This window comes from Bombina bombina, chromosome 2 (assembly GCF_027579735.1).
Source record: "Bombina bombina isolate aBomBom1 chromosome 2, aBomBom1.pri, whole genome shotgun sequence".
Lineage (NCBI taxonomy): Eukaryota > Metazoa > Chordata > Amphibia > Anura > Bombinatoridae > Bombina > Bombina bombina.
In genome coordinates, this window is record NC_069500.1 from 177,694,980 (window position 1) to 177,716,896 (window position 21,917).

At 41.3% G+C, this 21,917-nt stretch overlaps 1 protein-coding gene across 2 annotated transcripts in view; it reads left to right on the forward strand.

Annotated features, from left to right (window-relative positions):
• MTX3 (metaxin 3) overlaps window positions 1-21,626 on the forward strand; it is a 190,628-nt gene extending 169,002 nt beyond the window's left edge. For both annotated transcript variants that reach the window (XM_053701359.1, XM_053701358.1), the window contains one exon: window positions 19,579-21,626. In XM_053701359.1, coding sequence (XP_053557334.1) covers window positions 19,579-19,689 — 111 coding nt within the window. In that variant the 3' untranslated portion in view covers window positions 19,690-21,626. The remainder of the gene's footprint in view (window positions 1-19,578) is intronic.
• The last annotated feature ends 291 nt before the right edge of the window (window positions 21,627-21,917 follow it).

The window sequence follows — 21,917 nt, forward strand, 5'->3', positions numbered from 1 at the left end:
ATGGAGCCAGAAGGCAACACCTGTCCTCGAGGCACGAAGCTACAGGCTAAAGGAGAGATAAACCCCAACACCAATGCCCTTGGAAAGGACTCCCTTTAAAAGCAGCTCGCCAACACACATCCCCTGTGCAATAGGTGCAGCAGAGACACTCAAAATCCATTCGCCTGCAGAGCAGTGAATCCAAGGGTTACCCTAGCAAGCTGACCTAGGGAAGCCAACACCAAGGTGCATCAAACCTAATGAGCAACACTCAGAAAACCTTGCCATGTAGACTGAGTAAGAGACATAGCTCAAGTTCCCAGTAACTGGGGAACCCCAAACCAGCCCCTAGGCCTAAGAGTCCGGTAACAAACCAGAACTGGGTCCAGAAGGGAAAACTCTGAGCAAAGCCTCAGCAACCGGAATCCTCAGGGAGAAAAACAGGTCCAGGCCCCCAATAGTTGGATCAAACATACCCGAGAACTTAACACCCCATCTGATAAAAAACCAGACACAAGGGATATTAATGCAATATCCAGAGCAATCCGGATAACGAGAAGAACTCGTAAATCCCGACCGAAGGAAGGAACCACACCTTGTAAAAGTCCTACGCTCCAAGGAGCAAAGGCGATAAAAGTCTAATAACGACCCTAGGGCCCCTAGACTTCTAACACAGCCTCAGGACAACATGCAAGGAAAACCTTGAGGTCAAAATACCTCAAGCAGGGCTAGTCTCCACATCACCTCCATACCAACAGAGGAATACAGGGAGAAAGGGCACGTAGTCTCAGCGCTGGGGGAACCCCGAGCAAAGCCGAATGTCCCCACAGGGATCAACCATCTCCCGGAGGGAAACTCAGGTCCCTAAAAGGAGACATAACCCACCCGGAGACTGTAATGATCATGGGATATTACTCTATCAGACCGAACTCGGCCAGTAGTCTTGTTATCCCGGCGTCGAGCCGGAAAGATAGGGAATATCCCAGAGCAGAGGAAGTTAGTAAGATGAGGAAGGTGGCACTCACCACAGGCAGGGCAGTCCCCAGCGACAATGGCTTAGCGGTCCAAGGGCAAACCAGTAGAATGGTGAGGCAGCCAGGATTTGGCAACAGTAAAGCAGTCCAAGGGCACACCACTAGAATGGTCAGGCAAACAGGAATTGGCCACAGTAAAGCAGTCTAAGGGCACACCACTGCAATAGGCAGATAGGGTTCGGCAACAAAGAGGCAATCCAGAACAACATGAGTTAATACGCAGAGCAGTTAGACAGGCAGCGTTCAGCAGCAGTATATCAATCCAGGAGTTAGTGCTTAAGAGGCAGAGTAGTCAGACAGGCAGAGTTCAGCAACAATAATCAGTCCAGCAATTTTAGGGGTTAAGAGGCAGGAAATCAGACATGCAGAGTTCAGCAGCAATAATCAATAAGGCAGTAAGAATAGTATGATCTTTCACACCCAGGAGCACACAAAGTAACACCTATACTTGGGCAGTGGTATATCATACTGTGATCACTTAAATAGGTGTAGGATTCGCGCCACAGCGTGTGACCGGCATCAGAGAGGGAGAGGAGCGCGTGGCGATGACGTCCGCGCCGCATGCATCCAGACCCGACACAGCCCTAGGCAACGAGCAAGGAAGGAGATGCTGCGCCCCTAGCAACGGATAGAGCGGCGCAGCGTGACATAGCCCCCCACTCAAGGGTTCCCTCCGGGAACCAGAGTTGGCTACAAGGGATGAGCAGCATGGAATCTTGAGACCAAGGATGGAGCATGCACATCACGGGCAGGAACCCAGGAACGATCTGCCACCGAGTAACTCTTCCAATGTATCAGATACTGTAGTTGTCTGCGTCTGTATCTAGAGTCCAGGATCTTAGCTACTTCATATTTAGGGTCACCACGGACCAGGAGCAGAGGAGGAGCTTGTAGTCGGGTATATCTATTCTTGATTTAAGGTTTGAGTAGTGAGATGTGGAATACTGGGTGTATGCGTAGGGTTTTGGGCAAGGCCACTTTATAGGCAACAGGAGACAGTCTTTTCAGGACCTTGTAAGGGCCGATAAATCTAGGCCCCAATTTGTGACAGGGTTGACATAGACGAATGTGTCTAGTAAAAATCCAAACACGTTCACCCACTGGGATGGCACGTACAGAAGCTCTACGACGATCAGCAAACTTCTTATATCTATAGACAGCTGTACGTAACTGAGAGCGAATACGTTGCAAATGGGTGGTGAGTCTAGTGACGTGTCGATCTGCAGCAGGAAACCCAGTGGACTGAGCAGAAAGAGAGAAGACACGAGGTTGATACCCTGCTGCGAGTGTTTCTTGCCAGCTCAGCTAGGGTTAACAACTCAGACAAGTTGGTATGGCGAGCGTTGACAAAGGCTCTAAGGTAGGTTTCAAGATCCTGGTTTGCTCTCTGTTAGTCCGTTGGTTTGAGGATGGTAGCCAGAAGACAAAGAAACAGTCAGGTCTTGTGTTAGCCTTAAAAAGCAGCGTTGAGTGGTCCCAACGCTGCTTTTTAACGCCCGTTGGTATTACGGGTCAGGCAGGAAAGGGTCTACCGCTCACTTTTTTTCTGCGATTTTTAGCATACCGCAAATCCCCTTACGTCAATTGCGTATCCTATCTTTTTAATGGGATTTGCCTAACGTCGGTATTACGATCGCCTGAAAAAGTGAGCGGTAGACCATCTCCTGTCCAGACTCCTACCGCATTTAAAAGTCAGTAGTTAAGAGTTTTAAGGGCTAACGCCGGAACATAAAGCTCTTAACTAAAGTGATAAGAAGTACACTAACACCCATAAACTACCTATTAACCCCTAAACCGAGCCCCCCCCCCTCATCGGAAACACTTAACTAAAATGTTTAACCCCTAATCTGCCGACCGGACATCGCCGCCACTTTAATAAATGTATTAATCCCTAAACCGCCGCACTCCCGCCTTGCAAACACTAGTTAAATTTTATTAACCCCTAATCTGCCGTCCCTAACATCGCCGACACCTACCTACATTTATTAACGCCTAGTCTTCCGACCCAAACGTCGCTGCTACTATATTAAATTTATTAAAGTGAAGGTAAAGTTACCTTCATGTCTATCTCTAATATAACTCTTTGTTTAAAATCAATAGCACTTTAAAATTCATGAATTTTCTTAAAATGTAATGTAAATCAAGATATCGCTGTTTTAACTCACTTTTTTAATGACCGCAAAAACAACACGTTATTTTTTTATTGTTTTCCCTTCTAGATCACGTTTTCCTTTGCGCCAATTGAAAATCTGGCCGTTAGGCAGCCGTCACCCCCTACTTAATGTTATGCGCATGCTCTTCAATTTATTTCTTATTATCTAAATCCACGCACGCTCCTGTTTCGCGCATGCATACTAGGATTACTTAGAAAATCCCATAATACGTCATCGTATTATTATTACGGGCTACTCCGATATGGATACCCCTCAAACTCTAAATTGGAAGTACCGCTTTAATCTAATAGTTTATTAACATATTTTATATCTGACAGTATAGTAGTCAATGAATATAGTAATTCGTTGACTACTATGTGTCAATGGCGATTGGTGCATGCGTAGTTGGAATCAACTTTGTGAACGCGCTTTGGTGGAACCGAAGATGTCACACTCAGGAGAACAAGGAAGTAGCGGAAGGGAGGAGTCTGCCGCAAGACGGTACAGACTTTCACACATAAATATTATAAATACTATAGCTAAAAGATAAAAAATATATTAGCGACTGGATTAAGGTGCTATAAATAAATACTTGGCCAATTTCAATAGCTGTTAAATTTACCTTCACTTTAACCACTAAACCTAAGTCTAACCCCCCTAACTTAAATATAATTTAAATTAAACAAAATAAATTTACCATAATTAAATAAATTAATCCTATTTAAAACTAAATACTTACCGATAAAATAAACCCTAAGCTAGCTACAATATAATTAATAGTTACATTGTAGCTATCTTAGGATTTATATTTATTTTACAGGCAACTTTGTATTTATTTTAACTAGGTACAATAGTTATTAAATAGTTATTAACTATTTAATAACTACCTAGCTAAAATAAGTACAAATTTACCTGTAAAATAAACCCTAACCTAAATTACAATTACACCTAACACTACACTATAATTAAACTAATTACCTAAACTACCTACAATTAATTACAATTAAATTAAATAAACTAAATTACGAAGAAAAAACCCCACTAAATTACAGGGGAAAAAAAGAATTACAAGAATTTTAAACTAATTACACCTAATCTAAACCCCCTAAGAAAATAAAAAAGCCCCACAAAATAATAAAATTCCCTACCCTATACTAAATTACAAATAGCCCTTAAAAGGGCCTTTTGCGGGGCATTGCCCCAAAGTAATCGGCTCTTTCACCTGTAAAAAAAAAATACAATACCCCCCAACATTAAAACCCACCACCCACACACCCAACCCTACTCTAAAACCCCCTTAATAAAACCTAACACTACCCCCTTGAAGATCTCCCTACCTTGAGCCATCTTCACCCAGCCGGGCACAAGTGGTCCTCCAGAGGGTCCGAAGTCTTAATCCTATCCGGCCAGAAGAGGAAATCCAGACCGGCAGAAGGCTTCATCCAGGCGGCATCTTCTATCTTCATCCTTCCGGAGCGGGTCCATCTTCAAGACATCCGACGCGGAGCATCCTCTTCATCCGACGGCCGACGACTGAATAACTGGTCCTTTTAAGTGACGTCATCCAAGATGGCGCCCCTTGAATTCCGATTGGCTGATAGAATCCTATCAGCCAATCGAAATTAAGGTAGGAAAAATCCTGATTGGAACAGCCAATAGAATGTGAGCTCAATCCTATTGGCTGTTTGGATCAGCCAATCGGATTGAACTTCAATCCTATTTAAAGGGCTATTTGTAATTTAGTATAGGGTAGGGAATTTTATTATCTTGGGGTGCTTTTTTATTTTATTAGGGGAATTAGATTAGGTGTAATTAGTTTAAAATTCTTGTAATTCTTTTTTTTTCTGTAATTTAGTGGGGTTTTTTCCGTAATTTAGTTTATTTAATTGTAATTAATTGTAGGTAGTTTAGGTAATTAGTTTAATTATAGTGTAGTGTTAGGTGTAATTGTAACTTAGGTTAGGGTTTATTTTACAGGTACTTTTGTATGTATTTTAGCTAGTTAGTTATTAAATAGTTAATAACTATTTAATAACTATTGTACCTAGTTAAAATAAATACAAAGTTGCCTGTAAAATAAAAATAAACCATAAGCTAGCTACAACGTAACTATTAGTTATATTGTAACTAGCTTAGGGTTTATTTTATAGGTAAGTATTTAGTTTTAAATAGGAATAATTTATTTAATTGTAGTAAATTTATTTAGATGTATTTAAATTATATTTAAGTTAGGGGGGTGTTAGGGTTAGACTTAGGTTTAGGGGTTAATAAATTTACAATAGTGGCGGCAGCGTTGGCTGCGGCAGATTAGGGGTTAATAAATTTAATATAGTTGTGGCGACTTTGGGGGGGCAGATTAGGGGTTAATAAATATAATGTAGGTGTCGGCGATGTTGGGGGCAGTAGATTAGGGGTTCATAAGTATAATGTAGGTGGCGGCGGTGTCCGGAGCGGCAGGTTAGGGGTTAATAATATAATGTAGGTGGCGGCGATGTTGGGAGCTGCAGATTAGGGGTTAATAAGTGTAATATTAGGGGTGTTTAGACTCAGGGTTCATGTTAGGGTGTTAGGTGCAGACATAAAATTAATTTCCCCATAGGAAGCAATGGGGCTGCGTTAGGAGCTGAACGCTGCTTTTCTGCAGGTGATAGGTTTTTTTCAGCCAGCTCAGCCCCATTGTTTCCTATGGGGAAATCGTGCACGAGCACGTTTTGCCAGCTTACCGCTACCGTAAGCAACGCTGGTATTGAGGTGAGATGTGGAGCTAAATTTTGCTCAACGCTCACTTTTCTGAGGCTAACGCCGGCTTGCAGAAAACTCGTAATACCAGCATTGGCTTAAGTGAGCGGTAAGAAAAAAAGGCTCGTTAGCAACGCACCCCTGTTACCGCAAAACTCGTAATCTCGCCGAGTGGTTCCAATCAACATACAAAAGGCTCTCCAAAAGGCAGAGATGAACTGTGGACCTCTGTCGGAAACAATATTCACAGGGATGCCATGAAGTCATGCAAGAGAAAGAGAGAAGATAATTCCTGGGCAGAAGGCAGTTTGGTTAGGGTTCAAAATGAGCCAGTCTGGAAAAGCAATCCACCACAACCCAGATAACTGTATGGTGGTCAGAAGGAGGAAGGTCCACAATGAAATCCATTGTTATGTGTGTCCATGGTTGTTTGGGAATAGACAATGGTTGGAGCAAGCCAGGAGGCAAAGATCGGGGAGTCTTATTGGCAGCACAAGTGGTGCAGGCCTTTACATAATCCTGAGCGTCGGACTTCATAGTAGGCCACCATACATCTTAATGGCTAAGAGTTCACGATTACCCACATCGTAGTTCCTCTCAGCAGGAGTAAAAGGCTACAGGGTGTGACTTCGAAGTCAAAGGATGCCTTTGGGTAAGAACTGCTCCAGCGCCTATCTCGGAGGCATCAACCTCTAAAGTGAACTGTAGGTTAGGTTCAGGATGGCGGAGAACAGGAGCCGAACAGAAAGCCTTTTCTTTCATGTAATTGGCAAGAGTCCATGAGCTAGTGACGAATGGGATATACAATCCTACCAGGAGGGGCAAAGTTTCCCAAACCTCAAAATGCCTATAAATACACCCCTCACCACACCCACAATTCATTTTTACATACTTTGCCTCCTATGGAGGTGGTGAAGTAAGTTTGTGCTAAGATTTCTACGTTGATATGCGATTCTCAGCATTTTGAAGCCTGGTTCCTCTCAGAGTACTGTGAATGTTAGAGGGATGTGAAGGGAGTATCACCTATTGAATGCAATGGTTTTCCTCACGGGAGATCTATTTCATAGGTTCTCTGTTATCGGTCGTAGAGATTAATCTCCTACCTCCCTTTTCAGATCGACGATATACTCTCATATTCCATTTCCTCTACTGATAACCGTTTCAGTAATGGTTTGGCTATCTGCTATATGTGGATGGGTGACTTTTGGTAAGTATGTTTTCATTACTTAAGACACTCTCAGCTATGGTCTGGCACTTTATGTATTTATATAAAGTTCTAAATATATGTATTGTACTTATATTTGCCATTAGTCAGGTTTAAGTATATTTCCTTTTGCAGACTGTCAGTTTCATATCTGGGAAATGCATTTTTTAGGGGGAAAAAATTCTTACCTGGGGTATAGTCTTTTTTCAATTGACTGTTCATTTTAAATTTGCGGGCAGATTTTACCTCGCGAGGGCGCAAAATGCCAAATTATATTGCTTCATTTTTGGCGCGAGATTTTATGGTGCGAAATTACGTTTGATGACGCAAATTCGTCATTTCCGGCGTCTTAGTCAACGCCGAGTGCTTTCACAAGGTTGCGTCTTTGATGACGCGAGTGTGTCATTTCCGGATGTTGTTAGCGCCAAAAACAAAATTTGGTTTGTTTGTGCGTCATCTTTGGCGCCAAATATTTTCATTATTTAAAACCCCATCTCTATATGCCTCTTGCCTTTTTTCTCTTTCAGAGGGCTATGCTATTTGCATTTTTTTCCCATTCCTGAAACTGCCATATAAAGAAATTGATAATTTTGCTTTATATGTTGTTTTTTTCTCTTACATATTGCAAGGTGTCTCAATCTGATCCTGTCTCAGAAATCACTGTTGGAACCCTGCTGCATGATAACAGTTCTACCAAAGCTAAGTGCATCTGTTGTAAACTTGTAGAGATTATTTCTCCAGCTGTGTTTTGTAATAGTTGTCATGATAAGCTTTTACATGCAGAGAATGTGTCCATCAGTAATAGTGCATTGCCTGTTGTTGTTCCTTCAACATCTAATGTACAAGATATACCTGTGAATTTAAAATATTTTATTGCTGATTCTATTCAGAAGGCTTTGTCTACCCTCCCGCCTTCTAATAAACGTAAAAGGTCTTTTAAAACTTCTCATAAAGTTGATGAAATTATAAATGACCGACAACATACTGAATTATCCTCCTTTGATGAGGATCTATCTGATTCAGAAGATCCTTCCTCAGACATTGACACTGACAAATCTACTTATTTATTAAAAATGGAGTACATTCGTTCTTTGTTAAGAGGTGTTGATTACATTGGATATTGAGGAAACTAGTCCTCTTGATGTTAAAACTAGTAAACGTTTAAATTCTGTTTATAACCCTCCTGTGGTTACTCCAGAGGTTTTTCCAGTTCCTGATGCTATTTCTGATATGGTTTCTAAGGAATGGAATAGGCCTGGTACTTCTCTTATTCCTTCTTCAAGGTTTAAAAAATTGTATCCTTTGCCAGCAGTTACATTGGAGTTTCGGGAAAAGATCCCCAAAGTTGATAGGGCTATCTCTACTCTCGCTAAACGTATTACTATTCCTATGGAAGATAGTACTTCTTTTAAAGATCCTTTAGATAGGAAACTTGAATCTTATCTAAAGAAAACCTATTTATATTCTGGCTATCTTCTCAGGCCTGCAATTTCTTTGGCTGATGTTGCAGCTGCATCAACTTTTTGGTTGGAAAATTTAGCGCAACATGAAATGGATTCGGATTTGTCTAGCATTGTTCGCTTGCTTCAACATGCTAATCATTTTATTTGTGATGCCATTTTTTATATCAAAATTGATGTTAAATCTATGTCTTTAGCTATTTTAGCTAGAAGAGCTTTGTGGCTTAAATCTTGGAATGCTGACATGACTTCTAAGTCTAGATTGCTATCTCTTTCTTTCCCAGGTAATACGTTATTTGGTTCTCTGTTGGATTCGATTATTTCAACTGTCACTGGGGGGAAGGGAGTTTTTTTGCCTCAGGATAAAAAACCCAACGGTAAATCTAAAGCTTATAACCGTTTTCGTTCCTTTCGACAAATTAAGGAACATAAACCTAATCCTTCCCCCGTGGTATCTGTTCTTCTTCAAATTGGAATAAATCCAAGCCGTTTAAGAAACCAAAGCCAGGCCCCAAGTCTGCATGAAGGTGCGGCCCTCATTCCAGCTCAGCTGGTAGGGGGGGCAGATTAAGATTTTTCAAGGATATTTGGACAAATTCTGTTCAAAATCAATGGATTCTGGGTATTGTCTCTCAGGGGTATTGAATAGGATTCAGAGTAAGACCTCATGTGAGAAGATATTTTCTCTCACGTATTCCAGCAAATCCTGTAAAGGATCAGGCATTCCTGAAGTGTGTTTCAGACCTGGAGCTTTCAGGGGTAATCATGCCAGTTCCATTTCAGGAACATGGTCTGGGGTTCTATTCAAATATATTCATTGTCCCAAAGAAAGAAAATTCATTCAGACCAGTTCCAACTTTCAAAATGGTGACTATAAGGACTATTCTGCCTTTTCTTCAGAAAGGGCATTATATATGTATATAGACTTACAGGATGCATATCTTCATATTCCAATTCATCCAGATCATTATCAGTTCCTGAGATTATCTTTTCTAGACAAGCATTACTAATTTGTCGCTCTTCCTTTTGGCCTAGCGACAGCTCCAAGAATCTTTTCAAAGGTTCTCGTGCCCTACTCTCTGTAATCAGAGAACGGGGTATTGCGGTGTTTCCTTATTTGGACGATATCTTGGTACTAGCTCAGTCTTTACGTTCTGCAGAATCTCACATGAATCAACTAGTGTTGTTTCTTCAAAGACATGGTTGGAGGATCAATTTACCAAAAAGTTCCTTGATTCCTCAGACAAGGGTCACCTTTTTAGGTTTCCAGATAGATTCAGTGTCCATGACTCTGTTTCTTAACAGACAAGAGACGATTAAAATTGGTTTCAGCTTGTCGGAACCTTCAGTCTCAATCATTCCCTTCAGTAGCTATGTGCATGGAAGTTTTAGGTCTCATGACTGCAGCATCGGACGCGATCCCCTTTGCTCGTTTTCATATGAGACCTCTCCAGCTTTGTATGCTGAATCAATGGTGCTGGGATTATACCAGGATACCACAATTAATATCCTTAAATCCCAATGTTCGACTATCTCTGACTTAGTGGTTGGATCACCATCGTATTATTCTAGGGGTTTCTTTTATTCGTCCAACCTGGACTGTGATGACAACAGATGTGAGTCTTTCAGGTTGGGGAGCTGTTTGGGGATCTCTGACAGCACAAGGGGTTTGGAAATCTCAAGAGGCGAGATTACCAATCAATATTTCAGGGCTCTTCAGATTTGGCCTCTTTTGAAGAGAGAACCGTTCATTTGCTTTCAGACAGACAATATCATAGCTGTGACATATGTCAATCATCAGGGTGGGACTCAGTCTCCTAGCTATGAAAGAAGTATCTTGAATACTCTTTTGGGCGGAATCCAGCTCTTGTCTATTTTCTGCGGTACATATCCCAGGTGTAGACAATTGTGAAGCGGATTATCTCAGTCAGACTTTACATCCGAGGGAGTGGTCCCTCCATCCATATGTGTTTTCTCATATTGTTCAGATGTGGGGTCTTCCAGAAATAGATCTGATGGCTTCTCATCTAAACAAGAAACTTCCCAGGTACCTGTCCAGGTCCAGGGATCTTCAGGCGGAAGCAGTGGATGCGTTGACACTTCCTTGGTGTTATCAACTTGCTTATATTTTCCCGCCTCTAGTTCTTCTTCCAAGTGATCTCCAAAATCATCATAGAACAGTCGTTTGTGTTGCTAGTAGCTCCAGCATGGCCTCACAGGTTTTGTTATGCGGATCTTGTTCGGATGTCCAGTTGCCAACCTTGGCCTCTTCCATTAAGGCCGGACCTTCTGTCTCAAGGTCCGTTTTTCCATCAGGATCTCAAATCATTAAACTTGAAGGTATGGAAATTGAACGCCTAGTGCTTAGTCATAGAGGTTTCTCTGACTCAGTGAATAATACTATGTTACAAGCTCGTAAATCTGTTTCTAGAAAGATTTATTATCGAGTTTGGAGGACTTATATTACATGGTGTTCTTCTCATAAATTCTCTTGGCATTCTTTCAGGATTCCTAGAATTTTACAGTTTCTTCAGGATGGTTTGGATAAGGGTTTGTCTGCTAGTTCCTTGAAGGGACCAATCTCTGCTCTTTCTGTTTTATTTCACAGAAAGATTGCTAAGCTTCCTGATATTCACTATTTTGTACAGGCTTTGGTTCGTATCAAGCCTGTCATTAAATCAATCTCTCCTCCTTGGAGTCTTAATTTGGTTTTGAAGGCTTTACAGGCTCCTCCATTTGAACCTATGCATTCTTTGAACTATTTTCTTGGAAAGTGTTGTTCCTTTTGGCCATCTCTTCTGCTAGAAGAGTTTCTGAATTATCTGCTCTTTTTTGTGAATCTCCTTTTCTGATTTTTCATCAGGATAAGGCGGTTTTGCGGACTTCATTTAAATTCTTGACTAAGGTTGTGAATTCTAACAACATTAATAGATAAATTGTTGTCCCTTCCTTGTGTCCTAATCCTAAGAATTCTTTGGAGAAATCCTTACATTCTTTGGATGTGCAAAGCAGCAACTTGGTCTTCTTTGCATACATTTACTAAATTCTACCGTTTCGATGTATTCGCTTCTTCACAAGCAGTTTTTGGTAGAAAAGTTCTTCAGGCAGCTGTTTCAGTTTGATTCTTCTGCTTATGTTTTAAGTTTTTTCTTTTCATTTCATGAGATTTAAAGTTATATTTTGGGTTGTGGATTAATTTTTTCAGCGAAAAATGACTTGCATGGAGTTCCACATCTGGGGTATTGCTATCCCATACGTCCACTAGATCATGGACTCTTGCCAATTACATTAACTAAAACATAATTTATGTAAGAACTTACCTGATAAATTAATTTCTTTCATATTGGCAAGAGTCCATGAGGCCCACCCTTTTTATGGTGGTTATGATTTTTTTGTATAAAGCACAATTATTTCCAAATTCCTTTGTTGATGCTTTTTATTCCTTTCTTTATCACCCCACTACTTGGCTATTCGTTAAACTGAATTGTGGGTGTGGTGAGGGATGTATTTATAGGCATTTTGAGGTTTGGGAAACTTTGCCCCTCCTGGTAGGATTGTATATCCCATACATCACTAGCTCATGGACTCTTGCCAATATGAAAGAAGTTAATTTATCAGGTAAGTTCTTACATAAATTATGTTTTTCAGACTAGAGAAGGCACTTATGGCTTCGGGAGGCCAATGTTTACAGTCTTTGTTCCGTTTGGTTAATTCAGTGAGAGGAGTGAATGTTTGAGAAAAGTTCTTTATAGACTTACAGTAATAATTGCAGAACCCCAAGAACCTCTGTAATTCCTTTAAATAAGTAAGTTGAGGCCATTCCAGGACTGCGGTGAGTTTAGCAGGATCCATGGCAAAACTTCGAGATGACATAACCAAGGAATTGGATCTGAACTTGATCAAACTCACATTTTTCTAACTTGGCTACCAAAGAATTGTCTCTGAGACGTAGAAGCACCTGTCTCACATTTCTATGATGTTCCTCCAATTTGGAAGAGAAAACAAGGATGTCATCCAGATAGACGAATACAGTGCGGTTGAGGAGGTCACGGAAGACATCGTTGACGAATGCCTGGAAGACTGCAGGGGCGTTACACAGCCAAAAGGTATTTGTAATGCCCAGATCTCGTGTTGAAGGCGGTCTTCCATTCGGAGCCTGGAGAGATACGAATCAGATTGTTTGCCCCACGTAAGTCCAATTTGGTGAAAAATCGAGCATCCTGGAGTGAGTCATACAGCTCAGTGATTAATGGTATGGGATAGCGATTCTTGATGGTTATGTTGTTCAAGGTTCTGTAGTCGATGCAGGGTCTGAACCAGCCATCCTTCTTACTGACAAAAAAGAAGCTTGCCCCAGCAGGAGAGGAGGAAGGGCGAATGAAACCTTTAGCTAGGTTCTCTTGGATGTACTCCTCCATGGATTTGGTTTCAGCTTTGGAGAGTGGATAAGTCCTCCCTTTAGGAGTGGGACTCCGGGAAAGAGGTCGATCTTGCAGTCATAAGGATGGTGGGGTGTCAGCACGTCAGCTGCTTTTTTCTCAAACACATCCGCATAGTTTGTGTATACTGAAGGAAGGTTTGAAGGAGTCTGTATACTGGCTATGGGAATACGGGGCAGAGGAGTGACTTTAGCAAGGCAGGAGTGAAAACAGGAGGTACCCCAGGAGGCCAGTTGTCCCTCAGCCCAGTCGAACTGTGGATTGTGTTCCCGAAGCCAAGGAAGACTAAGAATGACAGGCTGTGCTGGGGAATGAATGACCTCAAACTGCAGCTGTCCCGCGTGACGGATCCCCACAGTCATGGGTGCTGACTCGAAATGGATCAAGTCCGAACCATGGGGGTGCCATCCAGAGTGGTTATTTTGAGACAATATCTTTTCTGCAAAAGAGGCAAGCCAGCTTGGATCATGAAACGGTGATCCAGGAAATTCCCAGCTGCCCCTGAATCAATGAAAACTTGAGTGTGGACAGTATTCTGAAGGAAGGTAAGGGTGTAACAGGTACCAGGATCCGAGAGGAGTGAGGGGATTTAGTAGAGATCATGCTTAGAGGTACCCCTGTGTTATCCCCTAAGCATTGGCTTTTCCCAGCCGAATGTCACAGTCCTTTAGTTGGTGGGAGTTAGATTCACAATAAAAGCATATTCTCAGTCTCCTTCTCTGTCTTTAAGACTCTGAAGGTTTAAAGGATTAGAGATCCATGGGTTCCTCCACTGAGGTAACTGGAGCTGCTGAAGGGAAAGCGGATGCTGCCAAAACTGGGCGAACAGGACGACAGGAGGGAAGGACCCTCCTTGTTCTGTCTCTCTCGGCTTGTCTTTCCTGAAAGCGAGAGTCTAGACTGATACAAAGTGTTATAAAGTCATCCAAAGAAGAAGGAATATCATGATAAGTGAGTTAATCTTTGATGCGTTCATGCAGACCCCTCCTAAAGGCTGCCTTGAGAGCACTGACATCCCAAGTGGTTTCAAGTGCCAAGGTGCGAAACTTGATGGCAAATTGTGCCACAGATCTATTGCCCTGACGGAGGTCCAGGAGAGAATATTCCGCAGCAGAGGTACAGCCAGAAGCCCCAAACACAGAAGATAAAGCAGAAATTAACTCATCCGTATCGTGCAGGAGTGTAGCGTTCTGTTCCAAAAGGGGGAGACCCAGGCTACGGCCTTGTCCATCAGCAAGGAAATTATAAAGGTGACCCTTGACTGATGAGACTGAAAGGTGTGAGGATCGTTGCGGAAGTGCAACCTGCATTGGTTTAGAAAGCCCCTGCAATCAGTAGTACCATCATACTTTTCAGGCAATGGTATATGGGGTATACTTCCAGATGCAGAGGCAGAAGTCACAGTACTAGGAGTAGGGGCTGGTGGTGTAACAGGAGCGGTATCCCTCGCTGCAACTAGTAAGGAGAGTTGAGCGGTAATAGCCTCTAGCTTGGAATCCATATTCTGCAACTGTGTGGTATGGGTTCCCAACATCTGTCCCTGAAGATAAACCGCTCATGCCACCTCATCTGGCTGCATGGCCCAAGTATAATGTAATGCTCGTATGATATTCCTCTATCAGACCGAACTCGGCCAGTAGTCTTGTTATCCCGGCGTCGAGCCAGAAAGATATGGAATATCCCAAAGCAGAGAAAGTTAGTAAGATGAGTAAGGTGGCACTCACCACAGGCAGGGTTTTCGCTAGCGACAACGGCAGAGCGGCCCAAGGGCACACCACTAGAATGGTCAGGCAGGCAGGAATTTGCAACAGTAAAGCAGTCCAAGGGCACACCACTAGAATGGTCAGGCAGGCAGGGTTTGGCAACAAAGAGGCAATCCAGAACAACAGGAGTTAATAAGCAGAACAGTTCAACAACAATAATCAATCCAGCAATTTTAGGGGTCAGGCAGAGTTCAGCAGCGGTAATCAATAAGGCAGTAAGAATAGTACGATCTATCACACCCAGGAGCACACAAAGTAACACCTATACTTGGGCAGTGATAGATCGTACTATGATCACTTAAAGGGCCATAATACCCAAATGTTTAAACACTTGAAAGTGATGCAGCATAGCTGTAAAAAGCTGACTAGAAAATATCACCTGAACATCGCTATGTAAAAAAGAAAGATATTTTACCTCAAAAGTTCATCAGTAGTAACATCCCATTGTAAAGGATTTCTAAGCAGCATATTAGTATGTCTGTCCTGGGACAGCTGAAAGGATGAGCTTCGTGCACTCTCATCTTATTTCACCAATCAGGTAAAGGAAGTTTGCTATGAAATCTCATGAGAGTTAAGTGAAATCTCATGAGATCACAGTAAAAGAGTTCATGACCTCAGCACTACTGATGCTGATTGGCTACTGTTCATTTCTTCATTTTTTTTATTTATTTTTTTTACCTGCAGCTGAGCAGCAGCTGAGTATAACTTTTTACACAGCTTACTCTGCTGAGCTGAGGAGATTGTGATGTAAAATATCTTCCTTTTTTGCATAGAGATGCTCAGGTGATATTTTCCTGTCATCTTTTTACAGTTATACTGCATCAGTTTCAAGTGATTTAGCATATGAGTATTATGTCCCTTTAAATAGGCGTAGGATTCTCGACACAGCGTGTGACCGGTATCAGACAGGGAGAGGAGTGTGCGGCGATGACATCCGCGCCGCACGCATCCAGACCCAACACAGCCCTAGGCAACGAGCAAGGAAAGAGACGCTGCGCCCCTAGCAATGGCTAGAACGGTGCGGCGTGACAGAGACAACGGAGGAAGACCAAGGAGGTCTTATATTCAGCTAGACAGGACACGGTCAATGAACAATAGCTGCAGCTGGTTACATTAAACGTCCTGCGAGCACACCTACAAGGTGCAAAGGGCTGCATCTGATTTCAAACTGCAAACCTTCCTCATGTTAGGCAGCTATGCAAACTACTAGCTGTAGATGGACCAAGTCCAAAAGGACAAATCCAGAGCCTAAAAAGAAGGCCAAACCGCTCAAACGGCAGAAGAGGGCGCTAAGCCCTCCAGCCCTCCACCACGTGAGGGAGGAAACTCTCTATTGCCGACACAGCGGAAACACTGCTAACCCAGGCATCCAGTTGGAAGGCTATAAGAACTGAAACAATCCTTCCCACCTCATGGACCCACAGTCCTCTTGAATGCGTAGTTGAAATGTACAACAAATAATATGTGCACTCGGTGCCTCGAACAACGCCATGTGTCTGAACAGCCACAAAAGAGAACTGAACCCAACTGGACCAGCCTTCACCCAGGGTCCTAACCGGCAGGCTGTATAAATCCTCCCTCTGAGGGGAAGAAGGGAAAATTAACATTTTTAACATAGGACTAACATGTCCAAAACAACTTCCGAAGAAGTAACAAAGAGTTTTGATCTAAAAGAGTTCCCGAAGGAAACAATAAACAAAATAAAAAACATCCCATCGGATAAAAAATAAAATATAAGGCAACCCGGAGGTTAACGCCCAAAAGGAAGCAGGCCTACCCGCAGGACCAGCCAAATGGAGCCCTGATCTTCCATAAACTGGGAATGATCTTGATAAATTAACAATCAGGAGATTACATCATCCCCACATGTCTAATGAGGTGCAGCATTCAGATTAGCAGAATGAAAATTCCCATATACAAGAAGGATAGGGTCATTTAATAACTGAAAAACATGTCTGAGTAATACGCGAAGGCGCGCAATTCTGTAACGAAAGGTGCAACACTCAGGGACAGTTACACCCGCAGGGAACTGTAGAGGCCCTCCCAAAGGCGGGAGACCCACGACAATAGGGCACGAGCACAATCGCAAATAAACGTCTGGACTCTGCAGACGAATAATCGCCAAAAATATGTGGAAGCGAAAATGTGCTTCAACCTCCAGGGGGAACACGCCACTCTGCATGGAGGAATAATCATAAACTGGGTTACCCGCATGTGTAGGAGTATGAAGCGGTAGGGAACTCGCCTCTCGGGGGACGGGACCCCCAGGGGCGGATGGCTCAGCTGTCCCTTGATTCCCCGAGCCCGAGGAACAAGGCACTCTCATATGGCATACAGAACAAAACTGGTTGACATATGTCAACGAGGCCAATCTAAATTCTACACCGGACGCAGAATCTGAATCTGAAATTTAATACAGTCTCAGTATCAGAATCCTCTATAACTGCATCTGAAATTTGAACAGTCTCAGCATCAGAATCCTCCATAACTGGATAGAGGATATGCAAATATGGACTAAGAAGTAAAACAAAAACGGCACCTGACACCCACAATGGCTGGGGCACTCACCACCTCCTATGACCAGAGCCCTGCGGACTAGAATTTCTCCTTCGCCACACGTTTCTCCTTCGCCACACGGTCGGGAATGCGGAAATGGAAGACGGAGCGTAACCACGCCCGACCACAAGGTGAGCCGTATAGTCCAAAAAGCGCGCCCAACCATAAGGTTGCGTCACTTCCAGAGGCCTCAATGTTCCAAACCACAAGCCCAGTAAACACCACACATAAGCAGGTTGAATCACATAACAAACATGATTATAAACCCTCCTGTTCAATAGCCCCCCTCAGGAGATATTAACCCTTGATTCCAAGATACTAAAGGAGACTCACTGAGACCCTTATGTTAAGTTAGACCCACAAGGTGGTAGCCTCTCGGGAAAACATTTGTATTACAGTACATTCATGAAGAAAGTAAAATGAAACAATCTTACCGGAATCTACGCCGTGGAACAGGAACACGGCCATTCAAGTGTGACGGATTGTAGCATCGCTTCCGCCATGGACTTGAGAGAAGAAAGCAGGCAGCGGAGCGGAGTTAGACAACGCTGATTGCTTGAGGAGCTGTTAACATGAGTCGGGATGGTTTCGCGGAAAGACTCTTCTTGCATCTCCGGACTGAATGCCCAGTAAAACTTAGTAGAATTGCATATTATAAATGCATAATATAAAGAGAATAAAAAAGTACTTGACTTGAATTTCAAACAAGTAGTAGTTTGTAACTAACGTACATTTGTCAGAAAAACAAACATTTTCCTTCCTAGTGCATCATATGACAGCCATCAGCCAATTACAAAATGCATATATGTATATCCTCTGAATCTTGCACATGCTCAGTAGGAGAAGACGTGTATATAAAAAGATTGAGCACATTTAGATAATGGAATTGAACTGGAAAATTGTGTACTCTATCTGAATTATGAAAGTTTAATTTTGACTTCACTGTTCCTTTAATGGAAAAATGGCAATGTTAAGGACATTTTCATAGGTGGTACACTTTTGAACCAATGCATAAGTTGTCTTTTGAAGTTGACATTTAAAGGGACATGAAACCTAAAATGTTTATTTCATGATTCAGATAGAGAATACAATTTTAAAAATGTTTTCAATTTTCTTCTGTTATCAAATTTGCTTTGTTCTCTTGTTCTTTGTTGAAGAGATATCTAGATAGGTAGCGTGCACTTGTCTAGAGTACTACATGACAGAAATTAGTGCTGCCATCTAGTGCTCTAGCTAATGTTGTAAACATTGTTGTAAAACTGCTGCAATATAGTGCTGCAGACACGTGCACACGCCTGAATTTACCTTCCTGCTTTTCTTAAAAAATTGGAAGGTTATATAAAATAGTTTGTTAATGAAAAAAAGATTTTGGGTTTTATGTCCCTTTAAGAAATCTTTCTTGTGGTTTTGTCCTTAGCTTAGAAGAGTAACCAGGGGTTGTACTGTATCCCTTTTATAAAGAGATGGTGGTTTTGTTTTTTATGAATGTGATTTCATTCTCAGATTCAATCAGGCTTGAATAGGCTTGGTTTAGTGAGGGCCCTCAAATGTTATCTAAATCAACTAAAGATATCAGGAAATCAGATTTAGTGTCCCCTCTTCCAGTTTCAGAAATGGTTAAAAAGCAACCTATGCTGCTTTGGCCATTGGAATTATGTCAACTATCCTGATTGTGTATAAGATGAGTGAGACCCCTCCACGTGCACACACCTTATATTTAAGGGGTCTAACTGAACCATGGTTTCATCATGGGCCAGGAATAATAATGCTTCTATTGATCAATTTTGTAAGACAGACACTGGGTGTTCCCTGTATTAATTATCTTCATTTTACAGACAGTGCTTCATCAGACCTAGGTAAGAAGCCAACCAAAAAAGATTGATGTTATATCACTAGAACACATGATTTATATTAAGCTTCAAATAAGTTGCTTCTCCATATTGATCCAACATAACAATGCATGAACTGAACCTAACAGTACTAGGACGTGTACAGTGGAAGAACAGTTGTCCTGAAGACTTCTGGGAATCATAAACTTATTTTAAGACAATAAACCCATCAGTGGACAGACCATATTATATAACATTAAATATAAATACAACTGATTTATCACTAAAGTATAAATGTTGTTTTAATATGATATCACATGATGTGTCAGCATTACATTATCTTTTAAATGTGCATTCTGTTTTCCATGATTATATACTATGGGGTACCAGGATAACAACATTTTTTTATTTTATTTATGCAGATGGATGTTAATCTCCGGAGAAGTCCTCAAAATCGCCCTAAAAAACTAACAACCTTAAAGCCTTCGGCAACTACCGAATATGGAAATTCCTCACATAATTTGACCACTTAAACATTGTTAGCTTACACTTTGCTTCTAAGTGTCTCTGGCCTAACTTAATTTACTAGTTGTGCACACTGCAATGATACATTTGGACGTATGCATTGATATTGTGTGTAATACACAGAAAACCAATTGTTTGGTATGAGTTTTTATTTGGTTACTGTTTGGTTACTGTTCTTAACCAAAAGTCTTCAGGGATTTGGAAGGTATTGACATTCATGGATATATATATATATATATATATATATATATATATATATATATATATATATATATATATTTGTGTGTATGTAGTTCCTTTTTTTAACATTTTCTGCTTTATAATAGGTAAATCATTTTTGTTTCCACATTTTTAAATAATGGGTAAATGGGAAATCTTAGCACTGATATTGTATCCCTTACAAAATGCACACACTTGTTGTTAAACAGAATTACCAATGTACTGTATTGGAGTTAAATTAGTTTATTCTGATTAAAATCACTCTTTTTGGTTTGCTTTTTAATCTACTTTCAAGTGATGGTAAACTTTCTTATTTATAAACAGATCCAGAATGTTAGAAATATAGTAGATACAGTTTTATTCATCAGTTGTAACGAAGTTGTGCTTTAACTTTTCAATGTAGCGCTGAAATTTAAATACCCCGCACTCTGGCCGGATTTGTTTATACAAAGGGGAAAGTTTACCATCAGTTTCGGTCTTGTAGGGATGTGCTCAATGCGATAGTCATACAGGGCACCAACACAAGCATTCAGACATAGACTGTGGAGTCCTTTGTTTGTGATGCTTTAATCCACTGCTATACTATCAGCATTAAACCAGAGGCAACTATCCACATTCCCAGTATTACAGAAACCAAAGCTTTATTAACATTTCTTAAAAATAACAGAAACCACTCTCTAAAACACATTCTCTCTCTAGCACTCACACTTATATCTTTATATAAATAAACCATTCTTGTGATATTAATCTTTAATACTGTGTTAGCTCTTCTGCCACTATTTGCAGCTATTATCAGTTTCTTTGGTGTTCTGTTTTAATATTAGTTCATTAATATGGGCATCACCTTGGTAAGCATGACAGTGTATGTATATATCCCTTCCTGCATATGACCCTTCTAAGTACAGTTTCAAGAAGCTACTAAGAAAACTGGAAAGACTTTTTCCCTCCAATTTATAGGCAGATGAGGGCCAGAAAACTTTATTTCTAAGCGTATTACTTGGCTTAATATCAGCTTTTAGAAGCCAGCGTTAAATGTATATATTGTGGTTTTCCTTGCATACTTTTTCACTATATCGACCAGTTGAATGTGTTTGCACTAAAGCATGAAGCAGTTGGTGGAAAAGTCTTTTAGACCATTGTTCTGTTACCTACACAGAGATTTTCTACCAGTACATTTTGTTTTTCACACTGAAAGAGGAAACATTAAGACTGTTCAAGCTTGGCACACATTTTTGATTTGTGCTTAAAGGGACATGAAACCCAAAACTTTTCTTTCATGATTCAGATCATCAATTTTAAAGAACTTTCCAATTTTCTTCTATTATCTAATTTGCTTCAATCTTTTGGTATTGTTTGTTGAAGGAGCAGCAATGCACTACTGGTAGCTAGCTGAAAGCCAATGACACGAGGCATACTGTATATGTGCAGACACCAATCAGCAGCTTCTGAGCATACATAGGGACATGGGTTTCATGTCCCTTTAAGGGTTGTGGTCAAGCCCCGTTCTCCACTCTCTCCAAATAGGTATGAACTGACTAAAGCAGGAAGGGGTATACGTGTGATAGGGATAGAGTTTCCCAACCCTTCAGAGGCATTTTTATCTTCTACCGGGGTCATAGGCCATCTATCCACCAGTACTAATATAACTCTACTTTGAGGGTGAAGATATAGATTTAAATGTATATAAATCTGTTGTTTGGCATGAAATAAACATTTTTAAGGCAAATTTTTTTGGAATTTGAAACCAAAGGGAATTAGCCTCACCCCCTTCTTGTCACATTTTTGTTGGTAACTGCGGAGAGCCTCCTCATCCTTTGCCATTCACTAATGGGAACAAGGATTTCTCCAACATAGGTGTGTCCGGTCCACGGCGTCATCCTTACTTGTGGGATATTCTCTTCCCCAACAGGAAATGGCAAAGAGCCCAGCAAAGCTGGTCACATGATCCCTCCTAGGCTCCGCCTACCCCAGTCATTCTCTTTGCCGTTGTACAGGCAACATCTCCACGGAGATGGCT